Below are 27,801 nucleotides of genomic sequence, written 5' to 3' on the forward strand. Positions count from 1 at the left end.
ATCATTTACAGGAGTTGCCTGCTAATACAATGAGGAATTAAAGCACAAACTTTCAGACAGATTATGTCATTTTTTTAACTGAATTTTGAAGTTTGTTGCTGTTTTCAAATTGGCAGTATCATAAAACACTTCACTATTCTGGACAGGGGACTAGACCTTTAATTCCACTGATTCCCATATAATACTCAAGTCAGCTGACTTTAGACGCCATTTTGTCAGCCATTTCCTACACTGATCCATTGCCAGAGTCTGCACAGCACAGGACGCCCCGTCTGGCCTCAGCTTCATCTGCCCGGGCTTGGTAAACAGCAGCGGATCCGGCACACACGGTCCCGGGTGGATGAGAGACAGTCTAGAGGGTCGGTCGGCACCCACTAGACCTCTGGAAGGCGCTTGGCCCCGCAGGACAGAAGCGGTACAAGTCACAGGCAGACATGGCTTTGAAGATTGTCAAAGGGAGCATCGATCGGATGTTCGATAAAAATCTTCAGGATTTAGTACGTGGCATTCGGAATCACAAGGAAGATGAGGTAAAACGAGCAAACACTGTCACCTGGAACCTTTTTAACCTCACATTCATTGATGTTTTTAAGTCAACACATATCGCCATTACCGTTATCGTTGACTAGCTAGCTAACGCTAGGTAAATTAACGTTAGGTAGGCTGGCCAGCTAACATTACCGTCAGCTCAGTCATTTCACCCGCTAGCTAACAGCTACTCAAACAGTCGTTTTCAGCGGCTAGTGCAGAATGCTAATTTAACGTTTGTTAAATTACAGGTTAGTGAATGCATACGGGTGCTAACTTTGTAGTAACGTTACCAGGTTTTAAGCAAGGAGGCTTAATGAAGAGTTGTTACTGACAGTTAGCTAACCTAACGTTAGCTAACTGACCAGTTAGAGGAAGCAGCTCGATAGATTATCACAATTTACCAGGAGATTAACGTTAGTTACTCTTCGGCATAATGGAGATCATACCAGAGGGTTGCGTGAACATTCTTACCATTAGGCAACTATTGATAACTTTATCAATTATTGGCCTTACGTTGCGTTAATTTGGGGAGAAGTATCAAAAGGTCTTCGATTTACCAGTGATATTTGTCACTTATTTGAGTTGAGGAGTCACTCGACTGTTGAACTGATGATGTGATGCTCTGATGACATGGGCAGTGTGTGAAAGAGGCCTAACGTGTCTATCTCGTTCACTTTGAGCTAAAAAACAACAACAATGCAGATATGACGATTCTGGATGTTGATGTTAAAATTGCATCTTAAATAAAATTGTAAATCATGTGCAATGAGTCAGCCATTAGCTCGTTTTGAACATCCCATCAGTGATTGAAGGTGATGTCACAGCTCTGTGGGTGATGACAGCCTCATCATAGCACCAGACCTGATTGGGAGTAGGGTGGGATGGGCCATTAGAGGGCACTGTTTGGGGCAGCCACGTTTCCATCTCTCACATCAGCCTACTCTCCTCATAAGCTCTGTGTTCCTGCTGTAAAAATACTATGTCAGGTAGATAGATGGGATGGTTATAAGGCAGGATCCCTGGATTGTTGTTGCACAGAGCTGCAGTGCTGTGCACACCTGTCTCAAGCTGTAGGTCAGGTGTGAAATGTAGAGGGAGTGTGTCTGACCTTAGGGAGAGCTTTTTGATTTGATTTCTTTCTCAACTTGGTAGATTTGTCCTGCTTACCATCTCACCAGAAAAGTAAATTACAAGCAAAGGATAAACCAGCAGATCTAATCAGCTCTATACACATTTTGCTTGGATGTTAGGCTACGTCATCTATATTGGTGTCTTTAATGTTTTTCGAAATGAAAATCAAGCACTTAAATCAGCTATGTTGTTCAAGGCCATCAATTCTTAGTATCTCAATTCAATGTATAGGCTAAGCTGTTTTCCAGTGGTAACCCAACCTGGGCAGCCTAGATAAGGTTGCCCAGTCAACAGTGGACAGTTTGCTGAAATATTAATACGCTGTGTGTGTGCACGCCTGAGTGTGTGTTCACTTTTTCCTGGCCAGCCCGCAGTTTCACATACACTCTATTTATTTTTCACGTGTGTGCTGAGTATTTGCACTGTTCATTCATTTACTCTCCCTCCCACGCCTTTTGAAACAGCAGGCATATTGAAGAAAGGTGTGAGGATGTCCTAAGTGCAATTCCTTGAGATTACCAGTAAGGATTTTAGGCCCATTTGTAATTGGTGTCTGTTTAAAAATAATAAAAAATAAATAAATTAAATAAAAAGGTGTAGCACTAGTTAGCTTCAGCTAACACTGAGCCTACTCATTTTTTGTTTGGAGTACAGGCCTTCCAGTTTATCTCCAGCTCAGTCTGCATTGGTGGCTGAAAGATTGTCTTTGTTGGCCCTTTGACAACTATTTCAATTATTTTAATGGGTTCTGAATTGATCACTGAAGACGAGTGTGATGGAGAAGCACTGTGTATGTCTGGTGATCGTGTGTTGAATCCCTTCCTGCCTGCCCTCCAGCCGTGCTAGCCACAGGAGCAGCAGCAGAGCTCAGTCCCCCCCACCTCCTCCTGTCACTGTGCTGTCTCATGACTGCACACACATGACCAGCACACACTCGCACTCTACAGAGCTATATGTGTATGTGTTTGTTTTGCAAGGTTGCTCTGCTCAACAGTGGTTGACTTATTGCTCTATCTAGAGGTCTAATTAAGCTTGTCCTCCACTGTTGAATGAAATGTACCTTCTGCTCTCTCTATTTCAGGAAATCTAGTGTATCATAGCAGGGGTCATAGGAGCAGCTATTTTGTCACTCATTCCTTCAGGTGTGAGGCTCCTGATAACACTCATTTGTTAAAATGCTTTAGGCTACAACTACGTTTTTGTTTTAAAACACGAGTTTTGCTACGTTTACACCTAGCGTCCACACTGCTGCTGCGTTTTCGAGCCCAGAAAACGGATACGTTTGGAAACGCAGCTGGCCCCGTTTTCATTACTTTGTTACTTTTCGCCATTGCTGTTCGCACTATTTTCTAGACCTGAACATCCACCGGCCACTGGCAGAGTAGACAATCTGGTTCCTTTTTACACCGGCCCACGCATGCCCAGTCTATGTGAATGTATGGCCGGAGATTATTTCTAAAACTGGGCTGAAACGCTTGTCTGGGCAGAGTTAAAACGCTGTTTTAAAATGAAATTGTAGTAGTGTGGATGTAGCTTTAGAGGATGGAAGAGCTGTTGAGTTACCCATTACCTTTAGCCTTGCATAAAACAGCTTATATTTGGTAACTGGGTAAATAGAGTGATACTGTTTAATATTTTTTGCTCTGTAAGCATGAGCAGTTTGTTCTCAGACCTGAGCTCTTTGAACTTAAGTTGCGTGTTTAAGCGTGTTCCAGCCATCAAGCTATGCATAATGACAATCTCATGAGCAAGTGGTACCATTTTAATTTGTGTCAGTAATGGCCATCAGGGAAGGAAATGTTCTTGGTCTACAAGCCAAACCACATGCCATATTTTAACTGCAACTTGGAGCAGGGCTTCAAAATTATATATTTTAGCGGTCAAACTGGGTAGTAAAGCTGTGGAGCATACTCATACACAATTTGATGACTTTAGACTTGGCATACCCAGAGTGGAAGAATTTTGGCTGATGCCAGAAGCATATTAAGAGATGAAGCCTCCATTATGACTTCCTAAATTCTAGCATAAAGTTTAGGACTTGCCTTACTTGACTTGAGACTTGCAAAACAATCATTCAGCTCCACCTCTGCTGTGTGTTGGATAGCAGCAACAGACAGACCAGGATTTTCCAGCTTGTTCCTGGTGGTAGCAGCCTCCCACCTAATCAATCCACCTAATCTGATCTGGTGTCTGTTGTTTGTCCTCTCCATTGTCTGCCCTCAGGCCAAGTACATCTCCACATGCATCGATGAGATCAAACAGGAGCTCAAGCAGGACAACATCGCTGTCAAAGCCAATGCTGTGTGCAAGCTCACCTACGTAAGATCTCTCAACATTGACTCTTTCTGTCTATCATTTCTACTTGATACATAGGCACTGATGCACATATAGATAGACACCATCATTGTTTGGATAGACACACGCAGACCATGCGGCTGCTTTGGTGCAAAAACAATGCCAGTCTCTTTATTTCTATAGCACTAGCAAGGTAATCAATTCAATATTCAACACCCAAGATTAACAAAGAAAGAAATCAAGCAAACAAAACAGATGAGAGAGAGAGAGAGAGAGAGAGAGACTAAAGCAGGTAAGAGAGATATATATGTGTGTCTTAAGTTCACTTTATTCAAAATGTTTAAGCCAGCTAGGGAAGATTTATTTTTAATTTTTGAACAGGCTTTGAATTTGGTGTCTTTCAATATGCTCAAACAGTTTCATACTCTGCGAATGTGGCATGTTGTGTTGACATGCACACAATGAAAAATACTGGCTGAGATAACTGTAGAAGGGAACCACACACAGACTTCATTCTTTGTATATTATCTTTTCTATTCTGACAGCATCATGCTGAATCAAAGCCCATTGTTTCAGGTCAAGGCTTCATCAGGGGCAAATAGAAATGACCGGTTAGAAACCACATTTTTACTAAACAGGTAAGATTAGTCACTACACAGCCAAATAGTCAGCAGCCGGCACTTATTGAGAACAGTGTACAATTTTTGTTAAAATGAAAGCACTCTTTCTATTTATAGCCTAGGCCCACATTTAGGTTTAGATGGCTTGATGCAATTGGCAGCCGCGCTCACTTTGAGAGCTTTCAGCTCAAATCATTTAGCCTCTCTGTGCACCAAAGGGACAGTTTAGAGCCCCTCTCTTCCTTTTATTCACCCACATCGCTTTCTGTCTCTTGTCCTTTCTGTGTTACAGCTTCAGATGCTGGGCTATGATGTCAGCTGGGCCGCTTTCAACATTGTTGAAGTCATGAGCTCCTCCAAGTTCACCTACAAGGTACGATTGGAATATAATGAGAAGTCTTGGAAATGCAGATCTCAGATCATTCAACCTGGTCACTTTCGGAATTAATGGGTATGATGTGATGACCGTGGTTTACGTCAAAGTGTAGATTTGCCAGGAAATTATTGTTGAGATACAGTTTCACGAACTGTCCATTTCTGTAGCATTTAAGTTAATTTCTCCACATACTCACCCAAAAATAGCCCAAGGAATAGTCACAGCAGATCTTAATCTCCATGGAACTGCTGCAGGTTGATGAATGTTTATTATAATAATAGCATTGTACTTAAATATAGTGAATGTTGTTACAGTTAAAATGCAGCACAGTATGTAATTCTTTCTGCTTGCTTCTCTTCCTACAGAGGATTGGCTACCTGGCGGCCTCTCAGTGCTTTCACGAGAGCACTGATGTCATCATGCTGACAACCAATCAGATCCGAAAGGTCAATGATGTTCTCGTTCTGTGCACTCCATGAACATCTCTTTACTGTTATTCATCCCTCAGCCATCCTTTTCTGTCTTATGGGCCTTTCCCTAAGTATGTTTTCTACCTTTTTCTTTCCCAGGATCTCAGCAGCCCCAACCAGTATGACACAGGTGTTGCCCTCACTGGCCTCTCTTGTTTTGTGACCCCTGACCTGGCTCGGGATCTGGCCAATGACATCATGACACTGGTGAGTCATGGAGAATATGTCTGGAGGTTTACCAACAAGGACTTATGCAGTTTAGTTTTTTCAAGAAGAGATGTTATTCCTTTTTAACAGTCTGAACACAACTGTCTCTACTGTCTTTACTTTTTTCCCCCACCCTAGATGTCCCACACTAAACCCTACATCAGAAAGAAAGCGGTGTTGATCATGTACAAGGTGTTTCTGAAGTACCCAGAGTCCCTGCGCCCTGCTTTCCCCAGGCTCAAGGAGAAACTGGAGGACCCAGACCCAGGTACTGCATTCAGTCTGTAATGCAGGAAGCTTGTGCCCCACAATTTACTGTTGTGGAAGAAGAGAAATAGTTTGTTGTTTTTTCTCGGAATCTAGGTTGTGGCTCTTGGTTTGGACCAAATGTGTTTTTTCTCATTCGAGGTAGCTAAATGTTAGACTATACTGGCACTCTTGGGGACAGGTGTTTTCTGTCACCTGAATCCTATGAATTATTCAGCAGCTAAGAAAATGAGATTAAGGAAGGCTCATTTGTGATACAGCCAAGGCTTTCTGGGAATATTGAACAACTCAGTCTATTGCACAGACAAAAGCATCTCACAGGACGTTGATCTGCCTTAATGGCACTTAACCAGGGCCATGCCAGTGGTGTCAAACTTATTTACTGTATGTCAGTGAGCCAATATTTACTTGTCTGAGATTCTGAAAGGGATTTGTTGTAAAAGCTACTTTCAACGGTTGTCAAAAGGATATTTCAAATGTGAGGTAAAGTGCAAAGAAATAGACTTTCGGTACATTTTCACATCTTAAAATGTTCACCACTTGTGATGGCACAAGTGGCTGTGCATGTTAATGTAAAAAAATGCATCTAAAGAAAATATTTTGTCATTTTTTCTTGCTGTATAGATTTTATACTTGTTATATTTCTTTGTTATTGCACATCATTGTTTTTAGCCATACTTAATTTACCCTAACCCAATAAACACATCAGACCGTTTTAAAATTTTTCTTATGTTTTAATAAATTGTGTTTTTTCCTTTTTTATTCTGATTACTTTTTTATTTTCTGATCATCTTTGTTCCTGTCTGATGTATTCTCTCCTCTTTAGGTGTCCAGTCTGCAGCAGTAAATGTTATCTGTGAGCTGGCTCGGAGAAATCCCAAGAACTACCTGTCTCTGGCCCCACTCTTCTTCAAACTCATGACCTCCTCTACTAATAACTGGGTTCTCATTAAGATTATCAAGCTAGTAAGTCAACAGCATACAGGAAACTGCCTTTTAAAGAGTTTCTGGATTGGCCTAGAAATGTTATGTGGTTTTATATTGCTCTGTTTACCTTGCTCTTATTACCATGGATAAACTGCAACATACTATATATACATACATATACATACATATACTGTGCCTCACCAAGCCACAGATTTGTTTGACACTCGCAGTATTACACCAGTTATTCAGGGATAAATCCACGATAAAAGAGGAATTGATACTAGTTCCTCCACCAGCATTAGCCTCAATTGACCAAAATGCAATGAAGTCACATGACAGGTTGCATTGCATAGCAAGTTGTATTTATGTGAACAGAACAAGTACAGACAGAAAGTAACAAGTTTGAATCCCCTCTCTTGTTACAAATCAAATACAAGTAAATTAGAGCACATTTTCACAATATAACTCCTTGAATCCATCAGTGGTGATGAAAATATGGGATAGTATCAACAGTCGTTTTAATCTTAGAAAAGGTACAAATTCTGATGTGAGAGATCAGAGATTCTACTGTGTGTCATGGCACTCTTTGTGTTTGTTTTACAGTTTGGTGCGCTCACACCACTGGAGCCACGGTTGGGGAAAAAGCTGATCGAACCTCTGACAAACCTAATCCACAGGTGAAATGAAATCCCTCAATTATAAACTTTTTCACAGATGGTAAAAGCAGTTTGATCTGTCGGGTATATCAATAATAATCTTCACTCTCTTTCTCTCTGTTTCTTACCCGTCCTCCTCTCTCACAGTACCTCTGCCATGTCTCTGCTGTATGAATGTGTCAACACTGTGATTGCAGGTCAGTACTGATATTCTGTGTGCAATGTAGTGGCCTCATTGAGCTTACTGTGTGTTTGGTATAGCAGTTAACACTGCCAGAAATTTGAATGTGAATTTGTGTGTATCTAATTTACAAACATATCTGCATTTGTTCTTTCTCAGTCCCTTTTTTAAAGATTCTTAGTATCAAGTTGTTCACAAAATGTTTAGTTCACAGTCAGATTTAATTGCTTTTCTGTCCCACATTGCAGTGTTGATTTCCTTGTCCTCTGGGATGCCTAACCACAGTGCTAGTATCCAGGTAAGCCTCTGAGGTCCAGTCCTTCATCTGCACTTTGTGGTTAGATGTTGATCATAACCTTCTCCACTCCAGTTGAAACGCAATGCATGCTTTCACCAGAGACACAGCAACAATCAGACAGACAACCAGCAAGACTCATAAAGCTGTTCTTTTCTTGCTTTCAGTCATTGTGACTGTCAGTAATGCATGAAAAAATCCTATTGCACCATCGAATATAGGCCCCATATCCCCTACTTTTTTGTTTGTCTCATTTATGTTCTTTGAAGTGTGCCTGTATGACAAGACTGAAACTGGTGTGGAAAGGTTTACAGTGATGTTAATAGCTGTCTCTTTCTTCTCCCTCCCCCTCTCTCTCTCTCTCTCTCTCTCTCTCTCTCTCTCTCTCTCTCTCTCTCTCTCTCTCTCTCTCTCTCTCTCTCTCTCTCAGCTCTGTGTGCAGAAACTGCGAATCCTGATAGAAGACTCGGACCAGAACTGTGAGCCCTCTGTCAATGCCTGCAGTGTGTCATTTTCTCATTGTTTGCGTGTTTCTGACTATGAAACAGTCCACCCTTTTAGACGACAATAACGTAGACCCCCTGACTCTGGATAACTCGAACATTATTACCTTCCCACTCTCTATTAGGTGGCCTGCTTAGAATACCATTTCACTTAAGTCACATCTACCCCTTTCACATACAAAGCCTCTATATGACACAGAAATTGAGCAACTTTCAGCAGGGTTTTACCGGTTTGTTGCTTCAATCTGAAAGGGGCAAAAGTTGCCATATCAAACATAGGGCTTGGCTCTATAAATGCACTCCCTTGCACACCCGCAGTTGAGCTGCGCATACTGCATCCAGCCATTCGAGTTATCTGGACACCCATACATAGACAGTTGTGTGTTTGTAGTAGACTAGAGACCTCCGATGTTAATACACCAGACTGAACCTGTGGTTTAGGTTTTGTTTATCCTTTCACCGTGCCTCTTTCTCATAGTCATGCCATAGGTATAACACTTTGCAATACATTGATAAATAAAGTAGGTGAAAGATCAGACCTTCCCTAGATTGTGAAGATACTTTGCTGATTAAATCAGTAAGATAAAGTAACAAACATGAGCCTGTCGGAGCCCAAATAAAAGCCCTAATTAACAAACAAAACTCAGTTGACATACCTGCAGTATCATGCTTAATGCATTAGTTGTGTTGCAGTCTACTAAAATAGGAAAATCAATTACCATTAGATTTTTAGATGCATTATGTGTTGATGCAAACACCAGATGCAGTTGATTTATTCCACTCTTGCATTGATCTTCATTATTATGTTTTCGATGAACAGGAATAACCCCGGAAGGGGCATCGATTGAAGGCAGCAAACAGTCTTTTAAATGTTTGCTTTGTCCATCTCACATTTCCTCAAACAATTACACCTTTCTCACTGAGGGAAAGTCGCATCTCAGTGAACTGCTGCTGTCACTTTTCTATAGCAGAGGTAGATTCAGAGGCTGTGTCATTGTCTCCTGTAGCTGCACTCAGGCCATGTCCCTGCCCTGGTCATTTCTACAATATATTCATTGCAGTGACCAGCCTCACTTCACCCGAAGGTCACTACCACACGCACACACACTTATTGATCTAAGAACCTGAGAGGCATTTGTCTCTGCCAGATTAGACGATCAATGGAAGGCTGTGATTCAGCAGATCTCTGAATCTTTAAAAATCTGTTTGGGGAGTAGGAAAAGCTGCCAGGGATACGACGGAGGATAAAGCAAAGCAAAAGAAAACTACTGTCTCCAGTGTGTGTGTGTGTGTGTGTGTGTGTTGTCCCGTGCGTATGTGTTTGTGTGTCCTTTCCATTGTTTTGTGTTCCTTTCCTTTCCTGTATTTAGGTATTTTATTCATTTCCATATGATTTTTATAGATTATTCCATGAAAGATAACACAACACTAATTTGTTCATATTGTCCTTATAGATGCCTTATAGAGTGATTAGATGTAGGGAAGTGCGTTAAGGAATTGTAGTATAAACTGTCTCTCTGTCCTCTGGAAACCATAGATCTCCAAAAAACAGACATTGTATTTGTTGTGTAACTGCAGTCACAGTCAAGTAAGGATAGTCAAGTTTATAAATGATAGGATCCTGAATAAGAAAATATTATAACGACAGACTTTGTTGTTAATGCAGAGAATAATGTCTGGTGATACAACATAGAAGTAAATATACCTTCACTTTTATAGGGTGCAGAGAGGTAAGGCTGCATGTATGTCTGTTTTTAAATACGCTAAGGCCATGCGTTTTGCTGTTTTTGCAGTGAAGTACCTGGGCCTGCTGGCTATGTCAAAGATCCTGAAGACCCACCCTAAGTCAGTGCAGTCTCATAAGGACCTCATCCTCCAGTGTCTGGATGACAAGGATGAGTCCATCCGACTGAGAGCTCTGGACCTGCTCTATGGCATGGTATGAAGCAAAGGCATTTGTTTTACACATCAGTTTGTTTTTCTTACATCAACATTTTTCAGTTTGATGGTTGTTGAACTGGTGTCTGCTCTCCCAGGTTTCCAAAAAGAACTTGATGGAGATTGTAAAGAAGCTAATGCTGCATGTGGACAAAGCAGAAGGAACCACCTACAGAGATGAACTGCTCACCAAGATCATCGACATCTGCAGCCAGAGCAACTACCAGTACATCACCAACTTTGAATGGTCAGTCTCGCCTTATACTCGTCTTATTATTATTATGATGATGATGATGATAATGATAATAATAATAAAAAAAACATTTATTTTATTATAGAGCACTTATCAAAACAAAGTACAAAGTGCTTCACAACAAGAGAAATAAAATACCACAGTGAATGATGAATATATAGAAATAAAATACACAAAAGCAATAATATAAACAGCCAGTTCAGGTAAAATCAGGATATGCTTTCCGATAAAAATGTGTTTTGAGAAGAGACTTAAACAAAGACACTGACTCAGGCAACCTCATTTCTTCGGGCAAGTTGTTCCAGAGCCTCGGGGCCCTGATAGCAAAAGCTCTGTACCCCTTAGTTTTCAACCTGGACTCAGGAACAGACAGGAGACCCCTGCCCGAAGATCTCAAACTACGTGAAGGTTCATAAGGGATTACAAGGTCTAAAATATAGTCTGGAGCCAGGCAATGAAGAGCCTTACACTTCACTCCATATCTCCTTAACTTCATTTGATGTTATTTTCCACTCTGACACAATTTTCAACTGCACCTCTTCATATCTGTTCGACAGGTACATCAGTATCCTAGTGGAGCTGACCCGATTAGAGGGCACACGGCATGGCCACCTCATCGCCTCTCAGATGCTGGATGTGGCTATTCGGGTCAAAGCCATCCGGGTCTTTGCTGTTGCCCAGATGGCCACTCTGCTGGACAACGCCCACCTGCTGACAGGCAACGTGCAGCGAAAGGGCATCTGTGAAGTGTTGTATGCTGCAGCCTGGATCTGTGGTGAATTCTCCGAGTACGTTGATTTGTCTTATTGGGATGTTCACTTAAACACATGGGTATAAGCTGACAGAAGTAAAAGAAGACATGAGCATAAGAAGGAAGTGAAACCACTCTTGAACACACAGTTTTTTGTCATTGTGTACACAATAGGGAAGGTAAACTTGAAGTAATTTAACAACCCTGCATAAAAATGTCATGACAGATATCCCATGACCCCAGTTGCCTGTAACAGTGAATCCACATGGAAATGACTGACAGCTTGAACCTCTGTGTTTCCTTCCTCTTATCATCTAAGTACAGGCTAGCCCAGCCTTGGCAGCTTAACCTGACAATTGACACAATCTTTCAGGGTTTTTTTTTTTACACACACAGCAACTTCCTTTTTCAAATTTTAAATGAGTAATAGGGTTCCTATTGGTAATAAAATGTCTGGAATATCATCGTATTTTCAGATGTGTAGGTTATTTCAGTTGGTGAAGGCATTTTCAAACCTTGCTGCACACTTGCTGCTTTGTTTGGAACCTTTCTAAGTAACTTAACAATTTAGGAATAAATGGAACTTCTTTGCATGAAATAACCATTAAATATTACATCAGTGCCATATTGGAAACTGCACCAGTATTGTGATTCAATGTAGTTTTCAGTCAGGCCTTTTTCTAAATCCACCTCTTCTTCTTAGACACCTGGAGAACCCAATGCAGACACTAGAGGCCATGCTGCGGCCTAAGGTGGCCACCCTACCAGGCCACATCCAGGCAGTATATGTGCAGAACGCAGCCAAGCTGTTCGCCACCGTGCTGAAGAGCCAGGAGGGGAACACGGACAGCACAGCATCACAAGAAACCAGCCAGCTGATGATAGACAGGCTGCCACTGTTTGTCCAGAGCGCCAACCTGGAGGTGCAGGAGAGGGTAAGATAGAGATATGCATATAACTTACAATTGGTTTTCTTTTGCCCAAACCATAATAGAGATGCTTACTTTTTCCCCTTTGACCTTTTTTATGTACCTCACAAGGTTACCAACTACATACAAATCTGACAAATACCTCTGCTAATCTCCATGTCTGCCTCACCTTCTGTCATGTCTTCAGGCATCTTGCATCCTGCAGCTGGTCAAGTACATCCAGAAACTGCAACAGAAGGACGTAGAAATAGCGGAGGAAGTCAGTGCTCTGTTTGCTGGAGAACTCAACCCTGTAGCCCCCAAGGCACAGAAGAAAGTGCCTGTTCCTGAAGGGTGAGTTGGCTCATAGATGAAGAAGTACATGAAGAACACACACACACACACACACATATTAATGTATGTTGAAGTGTTAATTTTTCTGATAAGAACTACATAAAATGACAGAAACCATCTTTGGGAAAAAATGTATTTGGCATGTACTTTGAGTTTTACTGCAGCCAGCCACCAGTGGGCGATCAAGATATTTTGGCTTCACTATTGGGGAGCTTTCATGTCGTCCATCTTTATATCGTCTATGGTTTGACATGACTATATTTCTAATCTTGTTGAGTAAATTCCATAGCACTTGTTCATACCACTGTGGTCCACCAGCATGATTATCTTAAACTTCAATGCGCATGTATGTCTCTGTGAGTCTTGACCGGTGAAGTGTAACTGAGTTTGTTTGTATAGTCTGGATTTGGATGCCTGGATCAACGAGCCTCCATCTGAGAGCGAGTCTGAGGATGAGCAGCCCAAGGCTATTTTTGCCAAGGAGGAGCCCAAACACTCCCGTCCCCGTCACACTGAGGTGGACGAGAAGGAGCTGGCAAGGGTAAGCTGGTCGATGACTGCAGGATTGCTGAATTGAACAAGCAGTATTGTTTTATGAATAACATAGATGTACAGTAGCGTCTATATAAAAAAAAAAAAAAATCACTTTTTTAACATTTGAATACTTTCTGAATGACCTGAAATGTTAAGAGAAGAACCTTTTTTTGTTTTAGTTTTGTTAACGACATACAAATTAATTTTTTGAGTGCAATTGTATGTTGTAGTGTCAGTTTATGCAAGTTTATAATTCATTTTTTTTACCCATATGAAAACATTTTATTTCACCACTTGTGACTAGAAATAGTCATTTTATTTGCACAATTGGTCATAAAGCTGTTTTTTTTTTTTAGATGAATCTGCAAAAAACAGTATTGACTTTCTCTGAGGTCCACAGTAAAATCTGGCTTCCCATGTGGTTCCCCTCTCATGCTGTAACTGAGGTAGGCTGTGCCTTCATTGATTAATTCATGCAACTGTTTTTTCTCCCCACTCCCAGAGGAGAGAAGCCAGAAAGCAGGAGCAAGCCAACAACCCGTTCTACATCAAGGCCTCCCCGTCCTCTCAGAAGGTGTGCTTACCCAGTCATCACTAGGCTGTATTTTAGTACATGTCTCTGTTTAATCCAGTGTTTAAAACCTGACTTGTATAAGTAATATTTATACTATATCGTATACATGTTGTTAGACTTGTGTATGAAATGTATACACTAACAAACAGCGTGTGTTAAGTGCAAGTCATGTTTTAAATGAATAAATGTTTCCTATGTGTAGGTATACCAGGAAGCCCCTGGAGTGGAGCACATCCCAGTTGTGCAGATTGACCTCAGTGTGCCTCTCAAAGTCCCAGGTGGGACACACTGTTTTAACACTACCACAAAACACAAATTTCACACCCTTTTTAAAATTATACTAAAATCAAAATGGCTTACTTTACTGTCATGATACTACTACGACATGGTTCAGGTTCAAAATAAGACTATTTTTCTTGTACCTTTTTATCTGTTCCTACCTTCTCTGCCTTTTTGTTGTTTTTATATTTGTCTAATTATTAAAATATAATACATGTTTTCTCTCTTTTGTCTGTTCCACAGGTCTGCCTATGTCTGACCAGTACGTGAAACTGGAGGAGGAGCGCCGGCAGAAAGACAGAGCAGAGAAGAAGAAGAAGGAGAAGAAGAAGAGGAAAGAAAAGCGCAGCGGACGAGGGAAGAAACATGATTCAGGCCCAGAGAGCGAGGAGGACATCACACCTGCGCACATGGTTGACATTGTTACAGAGGAGATGCCAGAGGTACGGAGCTGTGTAAACATCACAATGAGTTTGAAAGGGAACACTATTACTAATATTTTATGATATATGCCAATGCCAGTAACTTGGGGGATTGGATTTGATACATGATTTGAATTGACTCAATGTGATTCTGTACACTACACAGTATCTGTAATTTGTACTCTACATAAGACTGGAATTTACTGTGAAAAGATGGGAGATATATCTGTTTCTCTCTAAATTACAATGCTGTTTACACATTACTCTGACCTTATTGACCAAAGCACAATAATAACATCTGAGAAACTGTATGAATGTAGACATGTCTCAGTCAGAAATAAATTGTTACTGCTTGCTTAGTTTATTGGGTTCTCAGCTCTGAGACAACTGAGACTGGAAGTCAATATCTCATCAGATCTCTTCACATTTTGTGTTTTGTTGATATAGATTTATTTAGAAAGTTATTAACTCTGTTTTATTGATTTCACCTTCTCATTACTTCAGAATGCCTTACCCAGTGATGATGATGACAAAGACCCCAATGACCCTCATAAAGCCCTGGACATCGACCTGGACAAGTGAGTCCACACTGTATAGATCCTAAAACTCTTGATTTAAGCACATAATGTTAAAGTTGCTGAAACTCGTCATTTACGAATCTGACTGAGCTAATCAACCAATCGTTTAGATTTGATTTTCAGTCCAGATTTAGAGCTGAGTAACATAGATGTTGAATCTTGTATGAAATTATTATTATTTTTGTTTTTTTTTTTAAATCTGGATATTTTCTCAGCATTTATTCCTGACCTACCTGGCCATAGTGTCACAGCCGATGTGACTCAGCCCTTTTCCCTACTCTCACTTCTCATAGCTTTCTGCTTTCTGCTTCCTCTTTTCTATGCCTACACACACCCATCACTGCCTCTTTGTGTTGGCAGCTTGGTGGAACCGGCTTGCCGCAGGTAAGTAGCACCCCAGCCGCAGGACCTGGGCTCCGACTGTACATGGATTGCCTCTGTGTCTTTCTCTCTCTCTCTAAATAGCTGTCTTGCTCCTCTCACTAACATAGCTGCCCTTTATTTCCTCATTTGGAGTCTTTTTGCTCTTCTTTCCCTGTATTTGAAATATCTACTATTCATTGTAGCCTAATATAATATCCAGTATCCCTTTTCTCTTACCCTGCTTCTTTTTTTTACTTCTACAACCTTGACAATATCAGCAGCGTATCACTCTGTTTCTAAACAAACTGTTCTATGATTTCTCTGTCATTAAAAGAAGAAGAATTATCCTAAAAGAAAATATCTCTTTAAAAAGAGTTATATAGTTTCATAGAAATAAGATAATTTCTAATCTGCTGCTGATGTTCTCAGGACTTAATCTTTCACCACATGTCCTCCTGGAATAGGCTCCTAAAAGCATTTTGGCACTTTCTTGGAAAAGATAGTCTGCATCAATATGCTTTTGGGAAACTTATCCCATGGGTTAGGTACTATAATTCTTTTGCTCACATTTCCCAGATCCTACTCAGTTGAGTTCGTCAGACTCGCCATGCCTCCAAATTCTCCCTAGCTGTTTTTTTGAGTGGATACTCCTTGCCTGCCCTTGGGGAAAATAACAAGCACATGTGCCCTTAGACTAATGCTATGATTTAGGTAATTTTAAATGATTTTCATAGTTTACGGTTAAACTCATGTTTTAGACTAAGAAATGAAGAAGAGTAGAGATTGTGCAGGAGTTGTAACCTTCTGGAGGAAACTGTCTGTAGTGCATACATTTATATTGATATAGTTTTCTTTTACTGAAAATTGTCCTCAATAATGTCTCTTTAGTTGTCAAGGTTCAAACATAGAACAATCCTAACAGCTGCATGTATTAGACATTATTGTTATGTATATAGGCACACACTAAGAAAGTTCCAGTTTTGCTTTCTATAGTTCATCAGAACAGGGTGTGTGCAGGACATGAAGTACATAATTATTACACGAACAGTCTTTCTAAGAACCCCCCACACACACACACACACACATTTTTTAACCTAAGTCATACCTTAGAAAGTTTTATGATTATGTAAACTAAACCAAAGGCTGGTTATTTCTAGAAAATTATAAATAAACGATAAATGCATCTTAAAAACTAAGTAAAGCAAAACTGGAAATAAAGACAGATAATAAACGTACAAGCATTATTACCCAGGTCGGGGCTAATGACAGAGAGCAGTGTGTCTTGATAGAGCGTAACCAGCAGGGGGCTGCATTGCATGTCATTACTGCTTTGAAGGGTCAGGCTTGGGGAAATAAACTTGACAGCTCATATCAGTTCAATATGGAGGCATTTATTGGTGTATTTTCTAGCTGTCTTGGAATTCCCAGTGCTTCTAGCTCAGCCAGAGGAATGGCTTACCTCAGCGCTTTGAATGAGACCTGGCTGCTGCAAAGTGCAGAATATGTGCCTGAATACGGTGGATTGCTGCACCTGACAACCCTCATTGACCTTTTATAACAGATTAAAAAATAAAATAAAGTCATAAAATATTTTTCAGATAACGGCCCTAACTCCAGGTGGACCATAATCTCCTCATAAGTGAAATTGTGTATCTGTGCATTTTTGTTTGTCCAGGCCACTCGCAGACAGTGAGAAGCTACCAGTCAGGTCACACCGTGCAGCAGAGGCTCCAAAAAGCCCAGCAGAAGATGGAGACGCAGAGATTGCCGCTTCACAGGAACCCAAGAAGAAAAGCAGCAAAGAAAAGAGAGAGAAGAAGAAGGATAAAGACAGGGATAGGAAGGTGAGGATAACATGTCTTTTTTACATTTTTTTATGAACAGGATTGTGCTCCTTGCTTCCTGGAAACTCCACTCCCCTCAATCTGTCTAGCTGATGAAACTGCTTCTTAAAACCAGTAAATTAGATTTATGGAGCGATTTGAACGAGGGAAAAACAACAAGGAGCTGTCAACCATTATGACGTGATGAGTCGGTGGTTGTGGTTCTCAAGCTTATTGTGACACAGAGCTGAATTTATCCTCTTGTTTTTTTGCAGAAGAGCAAAGAAGAGAAGAAGAAGAAGAAGAAACACAAACATGAAGAAAAGGGGGAGGATCTTCTCGGGGGTCAGGAAGACGAGCCTGTGGTCCTATCAGAAGAAACCAATGAGGTGGCTGCACCGCCCACCTCCACCAGTGCTGAGGTATGTCCTAATAAATGGGTGGAGCGAGGCTGTTTCCTACCTAGCAACAGAGTTTATATCTAAGATCTGATTTTGATTCAGAAATATGATTTTAAAATAAATAATCCGATCTAAAATTCATGATGAATGTCCTTATATGTAGTCTACAATTTCTGCTAAAAGGTTACATGCAAACAGATACCTTTGTAATCATTTTTCATTGACTCAACGCTCCCATTGCTTCTTCCCGTCTTTCAATCAGCTTTAGTGATCAAGTATCAGTTTCCTCGTAGCTGACTGTGCAGTCTCTTGCCAAATACTTGATTTATTCATGAAACAGAACAGTGTAATCTCTGTATCCATTTTCCCTCCCTCCCTCTTCTAGGTTTCGGATCTGGATTTCTGGCTCTCAAACGCTCCAGTGCCCTCTAACACCCAGGTTGAGTCGCCCCCCTCTCTCGCTCACTCTCTCTCTCTCTCTCTCTCTCTCCTCCCTTCATCTCTCTGATTTATAAGTTCTTCTTTCATAACTTCCTTGTTTTATTGATCTACCTCATACGTTGGGTTTTGCAACACATTCTCCCTTTATTGCCTCTTGATTTGGATCGGTTGATTTTTCATATTTTCCACTCCACACCTTTTTGACACAACTTCCTCTCTTTCACAGGTCACATAACACTTCCCTCTGTCATTCTCCAGCCTTCCTATGTTTTCCAGCATGTGTATATGTGTGTCTGTGTGCACAGTATGTGTGTATTTGTGTCACAATGCCAGTGGTTCTCTTCCTCAGCTTTTGTTTTGTTCGCTAGGTGTCGTGTCGGTCTTGAGGTCGAAGTAGATGTCGTTATTGTTGTTATTGTTGTGTTGGTGGTGGTGACAAGTGAGCAGAGGTTGTCTGAGGTTTCCTGGAATCTGGCCTGAAGTCAGTTCCTTTTGTTCCTGTTGCCACCGTGTCACCACATGTGTCCCCTGACTGCTTCTTTCATGATCACATGTGAGGTCGTGCTCGTCTTTGTTTCTATTTGACCTTTTGAGTGTACACAGAGAAACAAAAAACATCTTTTACAAAAATTCCCCAAAATTCCTAGAAGTAGGGTAGAGTTAAAGGTACCCTGTGGATGTTTGGCCACTTGCAGTGCTTTGGAGCAATGTTTTTACGAGTGAGTCCCTGTTTTGTTTGTACGCACATGCATGCACACACGGGCGACATAATATCCAGTCTTGCCACAGATTTCAAGCTTTTCAAGGTAACGCGCGAAGAAAAGTAGAAAGGCGCCAACAATGGCAGTGAAGATAAGACCGCTAGCTTGTAAACATTGATGTAAACAATTCAGGATTTGAAATATTTTAAAACCTGCTTTGTAGATGTTTTATGAGGAAGGAAATGCATTCAACATGTTTGTTAGACCTCAAGGATACACAAAAACTGAATGTAAACATGACTTCAGGGAACCTTTTAACTTGCTCTTACCTAATAGTCACAAAATTAAAATAATGCCATTTTTACCCTTTTAATGGTGACACAAAAGGACATTTTTATGAAAGAATTTTGCCATTAAATGTTGTAGCAAATCACTTCCTTGCTTGTTTGATATCAAGGATTTGTTACCTTTGGACAGAGCCAGGCTAGTAGTTTCTTCTGTTTCCAGTCTTTTGTTAAGCTAAGCTAACTGACTGCTAGCTCCAGCTCCATACTGAAATTGAGCATTTGACATTTAACACAGACTATGTTTTGCAACTTCCATACCTTGTCATCTGTAGGTATTGGGTGTGTTCAGTAAAACCAGGTCTGTCAGGCATTTTAACTTTGGTTTTGAGGAATTTTGTTTTTAATCATTTGAGCCGTCAGCCCCAAAGTAAAATCACTTCTGACCTAGAAACACGACCTTTTTAAAGACACGCCTCAACATGTCTATGTGGAAGACTTGTTTTTGTATTGTATAGTCACACTAGCATAACAGATCAGAATTTGACTTATAGGGAGCTTACAGTAGCATATATGCAAGCTGTCACTAGGATCCTGTAAATCAGGCTCTTTGTATCTGTTAGCAGCAGCTAGTGTGGCTGGATAGTACAGTCGATCCAGCAGTCCCAAAACAAAGCCTCTACACATGTACAGATACAAACAGAAATAACATACTTGTTGGTTTCTCAGGCAGGCTCATTTGTGGTTTAGCTCATTTGGCTGGTTAGTAGTCTTGCATGTGATGCTCTTGGTTTAGCAAATCAGGTTTATGATTGTGGTGTCCCCGAGCTCAGTAGGTTGCAGCAAATCATGAATGAGTTTGTTTTTTTTTTTGTTTTGTTTTTTTTTTTTTTTTTTTTCATGAATGACTGAGTGAACTCACTTACCTCTATCGACACAGAAGTGGCAAACACTACTGTATGTGTTACATGCTATGGTTGCTCACTGCTAATGCCTCCATGTGTTTCTGTGTGTGTGTGTGTGTGCGTGTGTGTGAGAGCAGGAAGCAGCAACAGTAGCAGCAGCAGAAGCTGCCCCTGTGCCTGAGGCGGCCTCAGGCACAGCGCCAGACTCCGGGCCTGATGAGCCCAAAGAGATGGAGACAGAAGAGACTGTGAGTCAACACTGATGATGCAATAATTACGAAATAGAAAGTTTGGCTTCAGTGCTAGAGATTCCAGTTCATAATGACCTGAATGCAGCACATTGGCAACTCTTATTCTCACGTTTATGTAAATGATGTACCAAAGACCATAACCACTTCAGTTTTCTACCTCTTGAATTTCTAAAAAAATGTCTCCATCTTCCATGTGGGTTTTCAATGATAAGTCCTCTAAACACAAGAAGAAGAAGCAGAAAAAGGAGAAGGAAGAGAAGGAGAAGAAAAAGAAGAAGAAGCATCATCACCATCATCACCACAGTGATGGAGGTGGAGAGGAGTCGGTGCAGAATGGCACTGTGGAGGAGGAAGAGCCTCTGCCGGTCAGTGTTTGTTCATCAGAGTTTAACAGTACAATCTCAACCAGAAGTGTGAATGAAAACACTCGGCACACTTATGCATGTTTTTATTTTATGCATTGATCAAGTAAAAAAACATTTTTTACGATTGTGCCAATGTAGTGTTTTTCCACTCAGATGATGAGTGAGATTAACTATCCACTTCATGCTGATGTCTATGACACAGTTCCTTGTGCCATCATTGCAAGAAATAATAATTTCTAAATTGGTAAAGTAAAGTAGCATCCTTGCATCATTCTGCACTTTCCTCTTGATTTAATATTGCTATCTTGCTTGTTGTGCATAAACTAGGTAGAACCAGCTTCTGTTGCCTGGTTAGCATACTGAGTGACAGAGAATGCCTGGTCTGACCTGAGCTCTTCTCTCCTTTCAGCCCATGTCCAATTACTGCCTGCTGGCTGAGAACTCCTACATCAAGATGGTGAGTGATGCGATTGAGATGCTGCTACTTTTACAAATAGGCTCTTACTCATAATTTTTAATAGTTTTGTCCACCATTTGGCGTCATTTTGGTCATTAATAACATGGTTCTCCGACAGGGCTGTTCCTGCCATAAATGACAAAGCACCACATGAATGTGTCAAACATTATCGGATTGCATTGTGCATTCTTTATCTACCTGATTATTCATGTTTACATTCTTTCATTCACTTCATGATAAAGAGGGATTAAGAGGTTTGTACTAGACATGTGTTTGCTTGCTAGATTACAACACACACTTTTGTCTGGTTACTGAAAAGGATGTATTTGATCATCTAATTGACCAGATGTGATGTTTGCCCTTAATCGACTGGTTGTTGTGTTGTGTTGCTGTGTCACTGCATACCCATATCTGTAGTAAAATGTTATAAATAATAAGATCCAGGTTGTGGGAAAAACTGAATTTTCCCTTTTTAACATTGAGCAAATTCCAACTTTTACACTGTTCCTCTGCGTAGACAAACGTGGAAACTATCACACTAATGTTCATGTTTTGGCTGTTAATATTAATGCGAAAGTTATCTAAGACAGCTGTAGCAGTTAAAAAAAAAAAAAAAAAAAACAATGTATGCAGATCTCTCCTTTTCTCTCCCTCTCTTTAAAGATGATGGAGGATGCTGATCAGGTACTGGTTAAAGTTCTGTCAATGACAGAATATTATTAATACATCTTTTGTGTGTCTCTCTGTTCCTGTTGCTCTTCACAGACTTGCCTCTGTGCCAGACTATGTTGATGTGTCTGTAGCACATCAGAGTTGCATCAGTTTCTGAGAATGATTCTGCGTTTGTGATTTTCTCCTTGTGCTCAGACGGTTTCCTTGGAAACAGTGATGTGTGCTTTGGTCTTGGGTTTATGAATCAGATTTGCCGTGTTTATGGTATGCCTTCTCTAAATAATCACCACTTTAAAATACAAGGGGAGAGGTTTAGACAGCCTGAGTTTGAACAGTAATTCCTGGTGCAAATAAATGATTTTTTTTTTTCTTCTCCCACTAAGGTTTACGACATCCAGGGAAACCTGCAGGATGGCAGTCAGGTGGTGGTGTCGATTATATTTGAAAACAAGTGTGACAGCTTCCTCAAATCCATGGAGTTCAACGTCCTGGACTCTCTTAACTCCAAGCTGCAGAGGCCAGAGGGGTCAGGTCCACATGATGGCCTCACCGTCCCCTTCCAACTTCCACCTGGTCAGTGATTATCTGCGAAATGCATGTCTTTAATAGAAGAGTAGATTTCCTCAATACACATATACAACACACCGATTTTTGTATTATGTGTAGTGTCATTGTGTTCACTGTAGTGTTCGGTGTGTACCTCCATTGTAATGCAAAATTTCAGTTGTTGAGTTATTGAAGTTATCATTCATTTTAATATTGGAAGCATACATTAGCAATAAGCTTTTTGTATTAGCTGCACTGAGATTTCAGATCTATTTCAAACCACACTTTTTTAAATGTTTTGTTAAGTCTGATTACTTAACCGTGATCTTTTCCTCTTGTACTTCAGGGGTGTCCAATGAGGCACGATTTGTCTTCACCGTGCAGAGCATCGTAATGCCACAGAAACTGAAGGGAACCCTCACCTTCATAGTAAAAGTCAGTAGGAAAACACACACACAGAAGTATACACACACGAAAATAAACACAATTGGCAATTTCTTTTTAGTTATTTTAGTATCATATTTGAAACCAGTCTTACCATATTGTGCTGCTGCCCATCCCCACATAAATCAGAATGGTTGGACATTGTGGAGTTAGATTTGTTAATGTAATTGTTCCCGTTTTGTTGATTTCACTCGTGTTAAAAACATTTTGGTGGGCAGCAGAGCGGTGTATTAGTATAGAAGCTGTTTACTTCAGCGAGACCAGGAATCCTTACTAACTCCAGGTTTCATTTTGGTAACTAACCCTTCACCCAGATCTCTCTCCAGGTCTGCAGGGCAAAAGAGAATCAGTCAGGGCCACATTACTTTGTTACTGATTCACTGTATTTGTTGTTCCTACAGAATGAGGACTCCTCCACTCATGAGAAACTGGACTTCAAACTGCACTTTACCTGCACCTCCTACCTAATCACTACTCCTTGCTACAGGTTGGTGTATTAAGTTTCTATCTGAAACACCTACCACACCACATAAAGGTGGAAAAACTGCATACTGACAATTGTTATATTCTTCAGGGCTTATCAGGACAATCATTAAAATCCAAAGGGTTTTTCCCCTCAAGACCATAAACGTGCTGAGAACGTTATAAATTAGAATTTGTTTTAGTTAAAGGAGTGGGACAGTGTGGTCTATGGGTGGAGTGTCTAAAATGTAAATGGGTCATCCTGTGGGCAGCATCAATAGGCCCATTAGATTTTTATATTTTCTGTGTAAAATTGGAACTTTATGATTGATGGTGGCACTAGAGGAAAAGTCAGTAGGTCACCGAAAACCTTACAATTTATCATCTGGGGACCATGAAAATCTGCAGTAAATGTAATAAACATTTGGCGATTAGTTTCTGAGTTGTCTTGGCTCTTTGTCATGTTTTGGCTAAGCAGAAATTTTAAATGGACTCTTTTGTTTTGATTGGCCAGCGATGCGTTTGCAAAGCTGCTGGAATCGGGCGACCTGAAGTGCAGCTCTGTCAAACTGGAGGGAGTCGTCATGCCTTTCCACCACCTACTGGCCAGGATCTGTTTTCACCACCATTTCTCTGGTACATACACACCAGACGAGTAAAGTGTTCCACATACAGAATTCAACAATACAGTGTGTGTCAGGAATTAATGACAATCATAGGAAAGTATTTGAAAGTCAGTTTAGTATGTTTCTGTGATGGTGACGTTAACTTGCAGCATGTGATCGTGCTGATTTAGTAAGCCCTACCCATGTGGTAAACCATGTAGTTTACAAGAAAGGCTAAGAATAATCAGAATAATTATCATGTGATTGTACGCAATTGTTCTGAATGTTGCTGACACTTGTTTTTCTTTGTCTTCTTGGATTAGTTGTGGAGAGGATCGACTCCTGTGCCTCCATGTACAGCAGGTCTATCCAGGGCCACCATGTCTGTCTGCTGGTCAAAACTGTGAGTGAACCAATGAAAGTCCTCCCTTATCCACTGTGATTGAGATTTTCATAACCAATTATTTTATTTTATTTTTTAAGTGAACTTTTAGATTGTGACCTTGATTTTCTCTCTCTCTCCTTCCCTCTTCCTCCCAGTCTGCTCAGACAGTGTCCATTGACGCTAAATGTGACGAGCCGACGCTGCTTGGGAATGTGCTGGATGAGATCAAGCAGACCTTCTCTCAGTGCTGATTGTGTCCGACAGCCCCAGGGTGCCCCCGACCCCTCCATGCCACCCCCCCTCGCTGAAACACAACATAATCATGTTACGAAACACTGCGGCTGGCACTCCCAGTATCACCCTATTTATTAGTCCTCAGATTTGCAAGATTTCTTTCCCCTTACCTTCACCTTCAGTGTCCCACACTCTGTTGTTCCTCTGCACTCTGAGCTCTGTGGTCACTCCCCGACACTTGATGTTGTTTTACAGACTCACTGTGTACATGCGCCGTCTTATCTGCAATGCAATTTAATTTTTACTTCCTGGTTTTCAAACCCCAACAGCCAATCTGTTCCTCCCTGACTGACTCTATACTGAGCTCCTGTTTCTGGATGCCCTGCATCCTCTGCTCTTTCCTGTGTACCTCTCCGCCGCCCACTCTGTCGGCAATTCAGTCTGTGACAGTCATGTAATGTAATGTTGACAACTGGACCTTTGCTGTTGATGATTGAATTGTGTTTTTACTGTTTAAACATTTTTTTTTGTCTTTGGTTTGTTTTTGTTTGTTGTTTTGTCTCATTTTTTTTGTCTGAAGCCTGTCTGCGCCTTTGTCTCCCCCTTCTTTCTGCTCACTAAACATCAGTGTGCGTGCTGCTCGTCTGTGTAGGCCTAGAAAAACCATGTGATTGACTCTTTCTCAGACTGGTCCTAGCTGGAAAAATGGGGACTATAACCTGCTCACCCACCACTGACCTGGTGCGTGGAGAAGACCAGACACTGAGCATCTGCAGTGAGAATAGTGCAGAGATGTAACCAAAGCTACATATAAGGCATGGGTGTTAAACTTATTTCCGAGCCCCTGCCCTACTTGCCTTTTGGCAAGGCTCAGAGCAGATCTGCTAGTGTTACTTAAACAGAATCCTTGTGTGGCACTGCGGGTGATTTGTACAGTAGATCAGTGATTTTGCTCTGTGCCTTAGCCGTGCAGTCTGGGCTACTCCAGCGCATCATGAGTGTTGTAGAGCCCCACCTCCCTCCCAAGTATATCTACTCCCTGATCAACTGTGCTAAGCTGCATTTTGACCCCCCAAAGAACTTCCAACATATCATACGAATTAAAAAAGAATTTGAGGACAGGAGAGTATGAATTGAATGAAACTCTGGCACCAGAGTAGAAGTGTACAGTGTAATATGAGATTTCTATTTCACCACAGGACAGTTTGCTTCCATGCCAGTGCCATCTTTATCAGCCTCCTCTTCAACTCACAGATGGTTTGGTTAATTGTATAGAAGATGTTATATTACTGTAATACACAGAAGGATACTGTTATTTCTATGAAACCGCTATGGTGCTGAGGGGCCCTCATTTGTGTCACCACATGGTCAAGTTAGTGACAGAATAATCTGGCATAAAGAGAGCTGCCCATGTTACATCACTGTACTGCCTCCTTTCTCTGAAAAATACCCAACTATGACTGGTTAAGGGACAACAAAGTTACACTATCAACTTGTCTTTTATTTTTAAAACCAGCAGGTCTGCATATCAGGTTGCTGAAGTTGTTCTCTCCGTAAGAAGAGACTGTTTAAGTGGTCAGTGGTTTTAGGTTCCCTTTCAATCAGTATTAGGCAGCGTAGCCTCCACTGTAAGGAAGCATCCACTCTGTCAACAGCTGAATGCAGTTTTGTCTGTCTTCATGTGAAATGTTTTACGTCTGTTCTGCTTTGACATTTGCATCACACTAGCTGCACCCGGGCTGGCTGTCACCCAGCTGGCGTGTACCCAGATAAACGCCAATCCTATTCCCTTCAGAAACTGCCTTGCCACTTTTTTGTGCATTGACATGTTATGATGAACATGAATGGCATCCTCTTAGAACTCTCTCAGAGGTACTTGATGTTTTAATTTCCGTCATTCATGTCTCAAGTCACTACCCGGTCCAGCACGACTTCACCTAGTAGTAGCAAGATAAAAACTGACTTGGTAGTGTCTCTAATCATATTTACTGGTAAGGCCCTCTTCACATCTGTCTGCTTTTGTAGATAACAACTATGATAATGATGTCTGTGACCTGAAGATCTGGTCAGCCACTTCATGAGCTCTTCTGTCCAGTAGAGTCTGAATACAGACGGGATCTGCTGTATTTCAGGAATGTCAATAGAAAATAAGTATGTATGTATTCCCTGTTCCTGAAAATAACTGATTTAAGCAAAACAGAAAAAACTCCCCTAATCATACATTGTCCTAATTCTGATCACTTTTCCTGTGCATAATTTTTGATTAAAATTTGTATATTGCATGATTAGGAATGTACACTTTTTCTTTCCCTTTATTTTCTGTTCCATTGACATGCTTACACAAACAATAACTTGTCATTCCATTTTGTCCTTTTTTCTTTTCTTTTTTTAATGTTTACTTGACCATTCTCTATTTTTGATGGTATTGTGTTTTTATCTATTCTAAGTTCAGACAATTAAAAAAAATATTGTTGAATGTTTTAAATTATTAAACACAGGGTAAGGAAGGGGGTTCTATTTGGTGTCATGACACTGAGGGCATGGGACTCCGAATAATACATTGAGTAAAACAGGCCACGTGAAGCATTGTACTGAGAGGCAACCCACTCTGTCTTAATTCTCTATTGGTTCAGTTGTAGTGAGTTATTTTACCAAGTTTGGCTTGTGACATTGAACTATACTCTCATATGACTCTGATTTCTGAAGATCCTGTCTTTTTATTTCTCCATATTCAATTATCAAGCTGTACAATGTAAAATGTTTTAAAGGGGACAACATAAATTATCTACATTCCCTTTAAAGAAAGTACACCCGAATTAAAAATAAAGGCTTCAAGAAGCTGCTGTAGTTTCTTTTGTGTGTGTGTGTGTGTTACAGTGAACCAATAAACACCCACATATGCCATAATGTTTAATATCCTTTTTGTGTGTGTGTGTGTGTATGAGGCGACAACAGATGGCTTACAGAATAACGTGGTGTTATATTTTTTTATTTATATTTTTAACACAGAGACTGTTTATATAGCACATTAACACTTGAATGTTTGATCAATATGGCAAGATGTATTGCTTTGAACTTCAGTTCCCAGAAAGCCTTGCATGACAGCAGAAGCAATCGAGACCACTTTACTGACTTATAGCGAGGAGCTGAGTTGAGTAAAGTTCAGGTGACAAAGCCGTAGTTTTTGGTTTTATTGTTTTCTGTATACTAGTTTCTTTGAACGCAAAGGTCGCTCGATCGACCTTCTTTTCCGTGTAATAGCAGTACACCCTAAACAGGAGACAGGCTAGCTTTCCTTAGCATCACTGTCAAGTTAACTAACTGGGATACGTTTCCCGTGTTAACTTTCAAAATAAAACCCCCACTCTAAGCGTTAGCTGTAACGTTAGTTCTTCAAAGGTTAGGCTAAATG

The 27,801-nt window shown here is 40.7% G+C and overlaps 1 protein-coding gene across 9 annotated transcripts; it reads left to right on the forward strand.

Annotated features, from left to right (window-relative positions):
- The first annotated feature begins 193 nt into the window (after positions 1-193).
- ap3d1 (adaptor related protein complex 3 subunit delta 1) lies at positions 194-27,236 on the forward strand. 9 transcript variants are annotated; one of them, XM_044199939.1, is made up of 35 exons: positions 194-530; positions 3,886-3,981; positions 4,870-4,950; positions 5,319-5,399; positions 5,523-5,630; positions 5,769-5,898; positions 6,724-6,863; positions 7,428-7,501; positions 7,628-7,677; positions 7,910-7,959; positions 8,387-8,435; positions 10,253-10,398; positions 10,496-10,644; positions 11,208-11,438; positions 12,105-12,336; positions 12,518-12,663; positions 13,063-13,204; positions 13,700-13,771; positions 13,974-14,049; positions 14,294-14,493; positions 14,977-15,050; positions 15,411-15,434; positions 17,089-17,257; positions 17,512-17,658; positions 18,023-18,076; positions 20,106-20,216; positions 20,432-20,584; positions 20,994-21,041; positions 21,705-21,725; positions 22,097-22,286; positions 22,606-22,694; positions 23,105-23,190; positions 23,680-23,801; positions 24,094-24,173; positions 24,311-27,236. In XM_044199939.1, the coding sequence occupies exons 1-35, from the start codon at positions 435-437 to the stop codon at positions 24,404-24,406; spliced, it is 3,813 nt and encodes a 1,270-aa protein (XP_044055874.1). In that variant the 5' UTR covers positions 194-434; the 3' UTR covers positions 24,407-27,236. The 9 variants fall into 9 exon arrangements, with proteins under 9 accessions (XP_044055874.1, XP_044055877.1, XP_044055881.1 ...); XM_044199937.1 differs by having other exon boundaries at positions 214-530; positions 8,387-8,459; XM_044199942.1 differs by lacking the exon at positions 15,411-15,434.
- Positions 27,237-27,801: the final 565 nt, after the last annotated feature.

This window comes from Siniperca chuatsi, linkage group LG6 (genome assembly GCF_020085105.1).
Source record: "Siniperca chuatsi isolate FFG_IHB_CAS linkage group LG6, ASM2008510v1, whole genome shotgun sequence".
Classification (NCBI taxonomy): Eukaryota; Metazoa; Chordata; class Actinopteri; order Centrarchiformes; family Sinipercidae; genus Siniperca; species Siniperca chuatsi.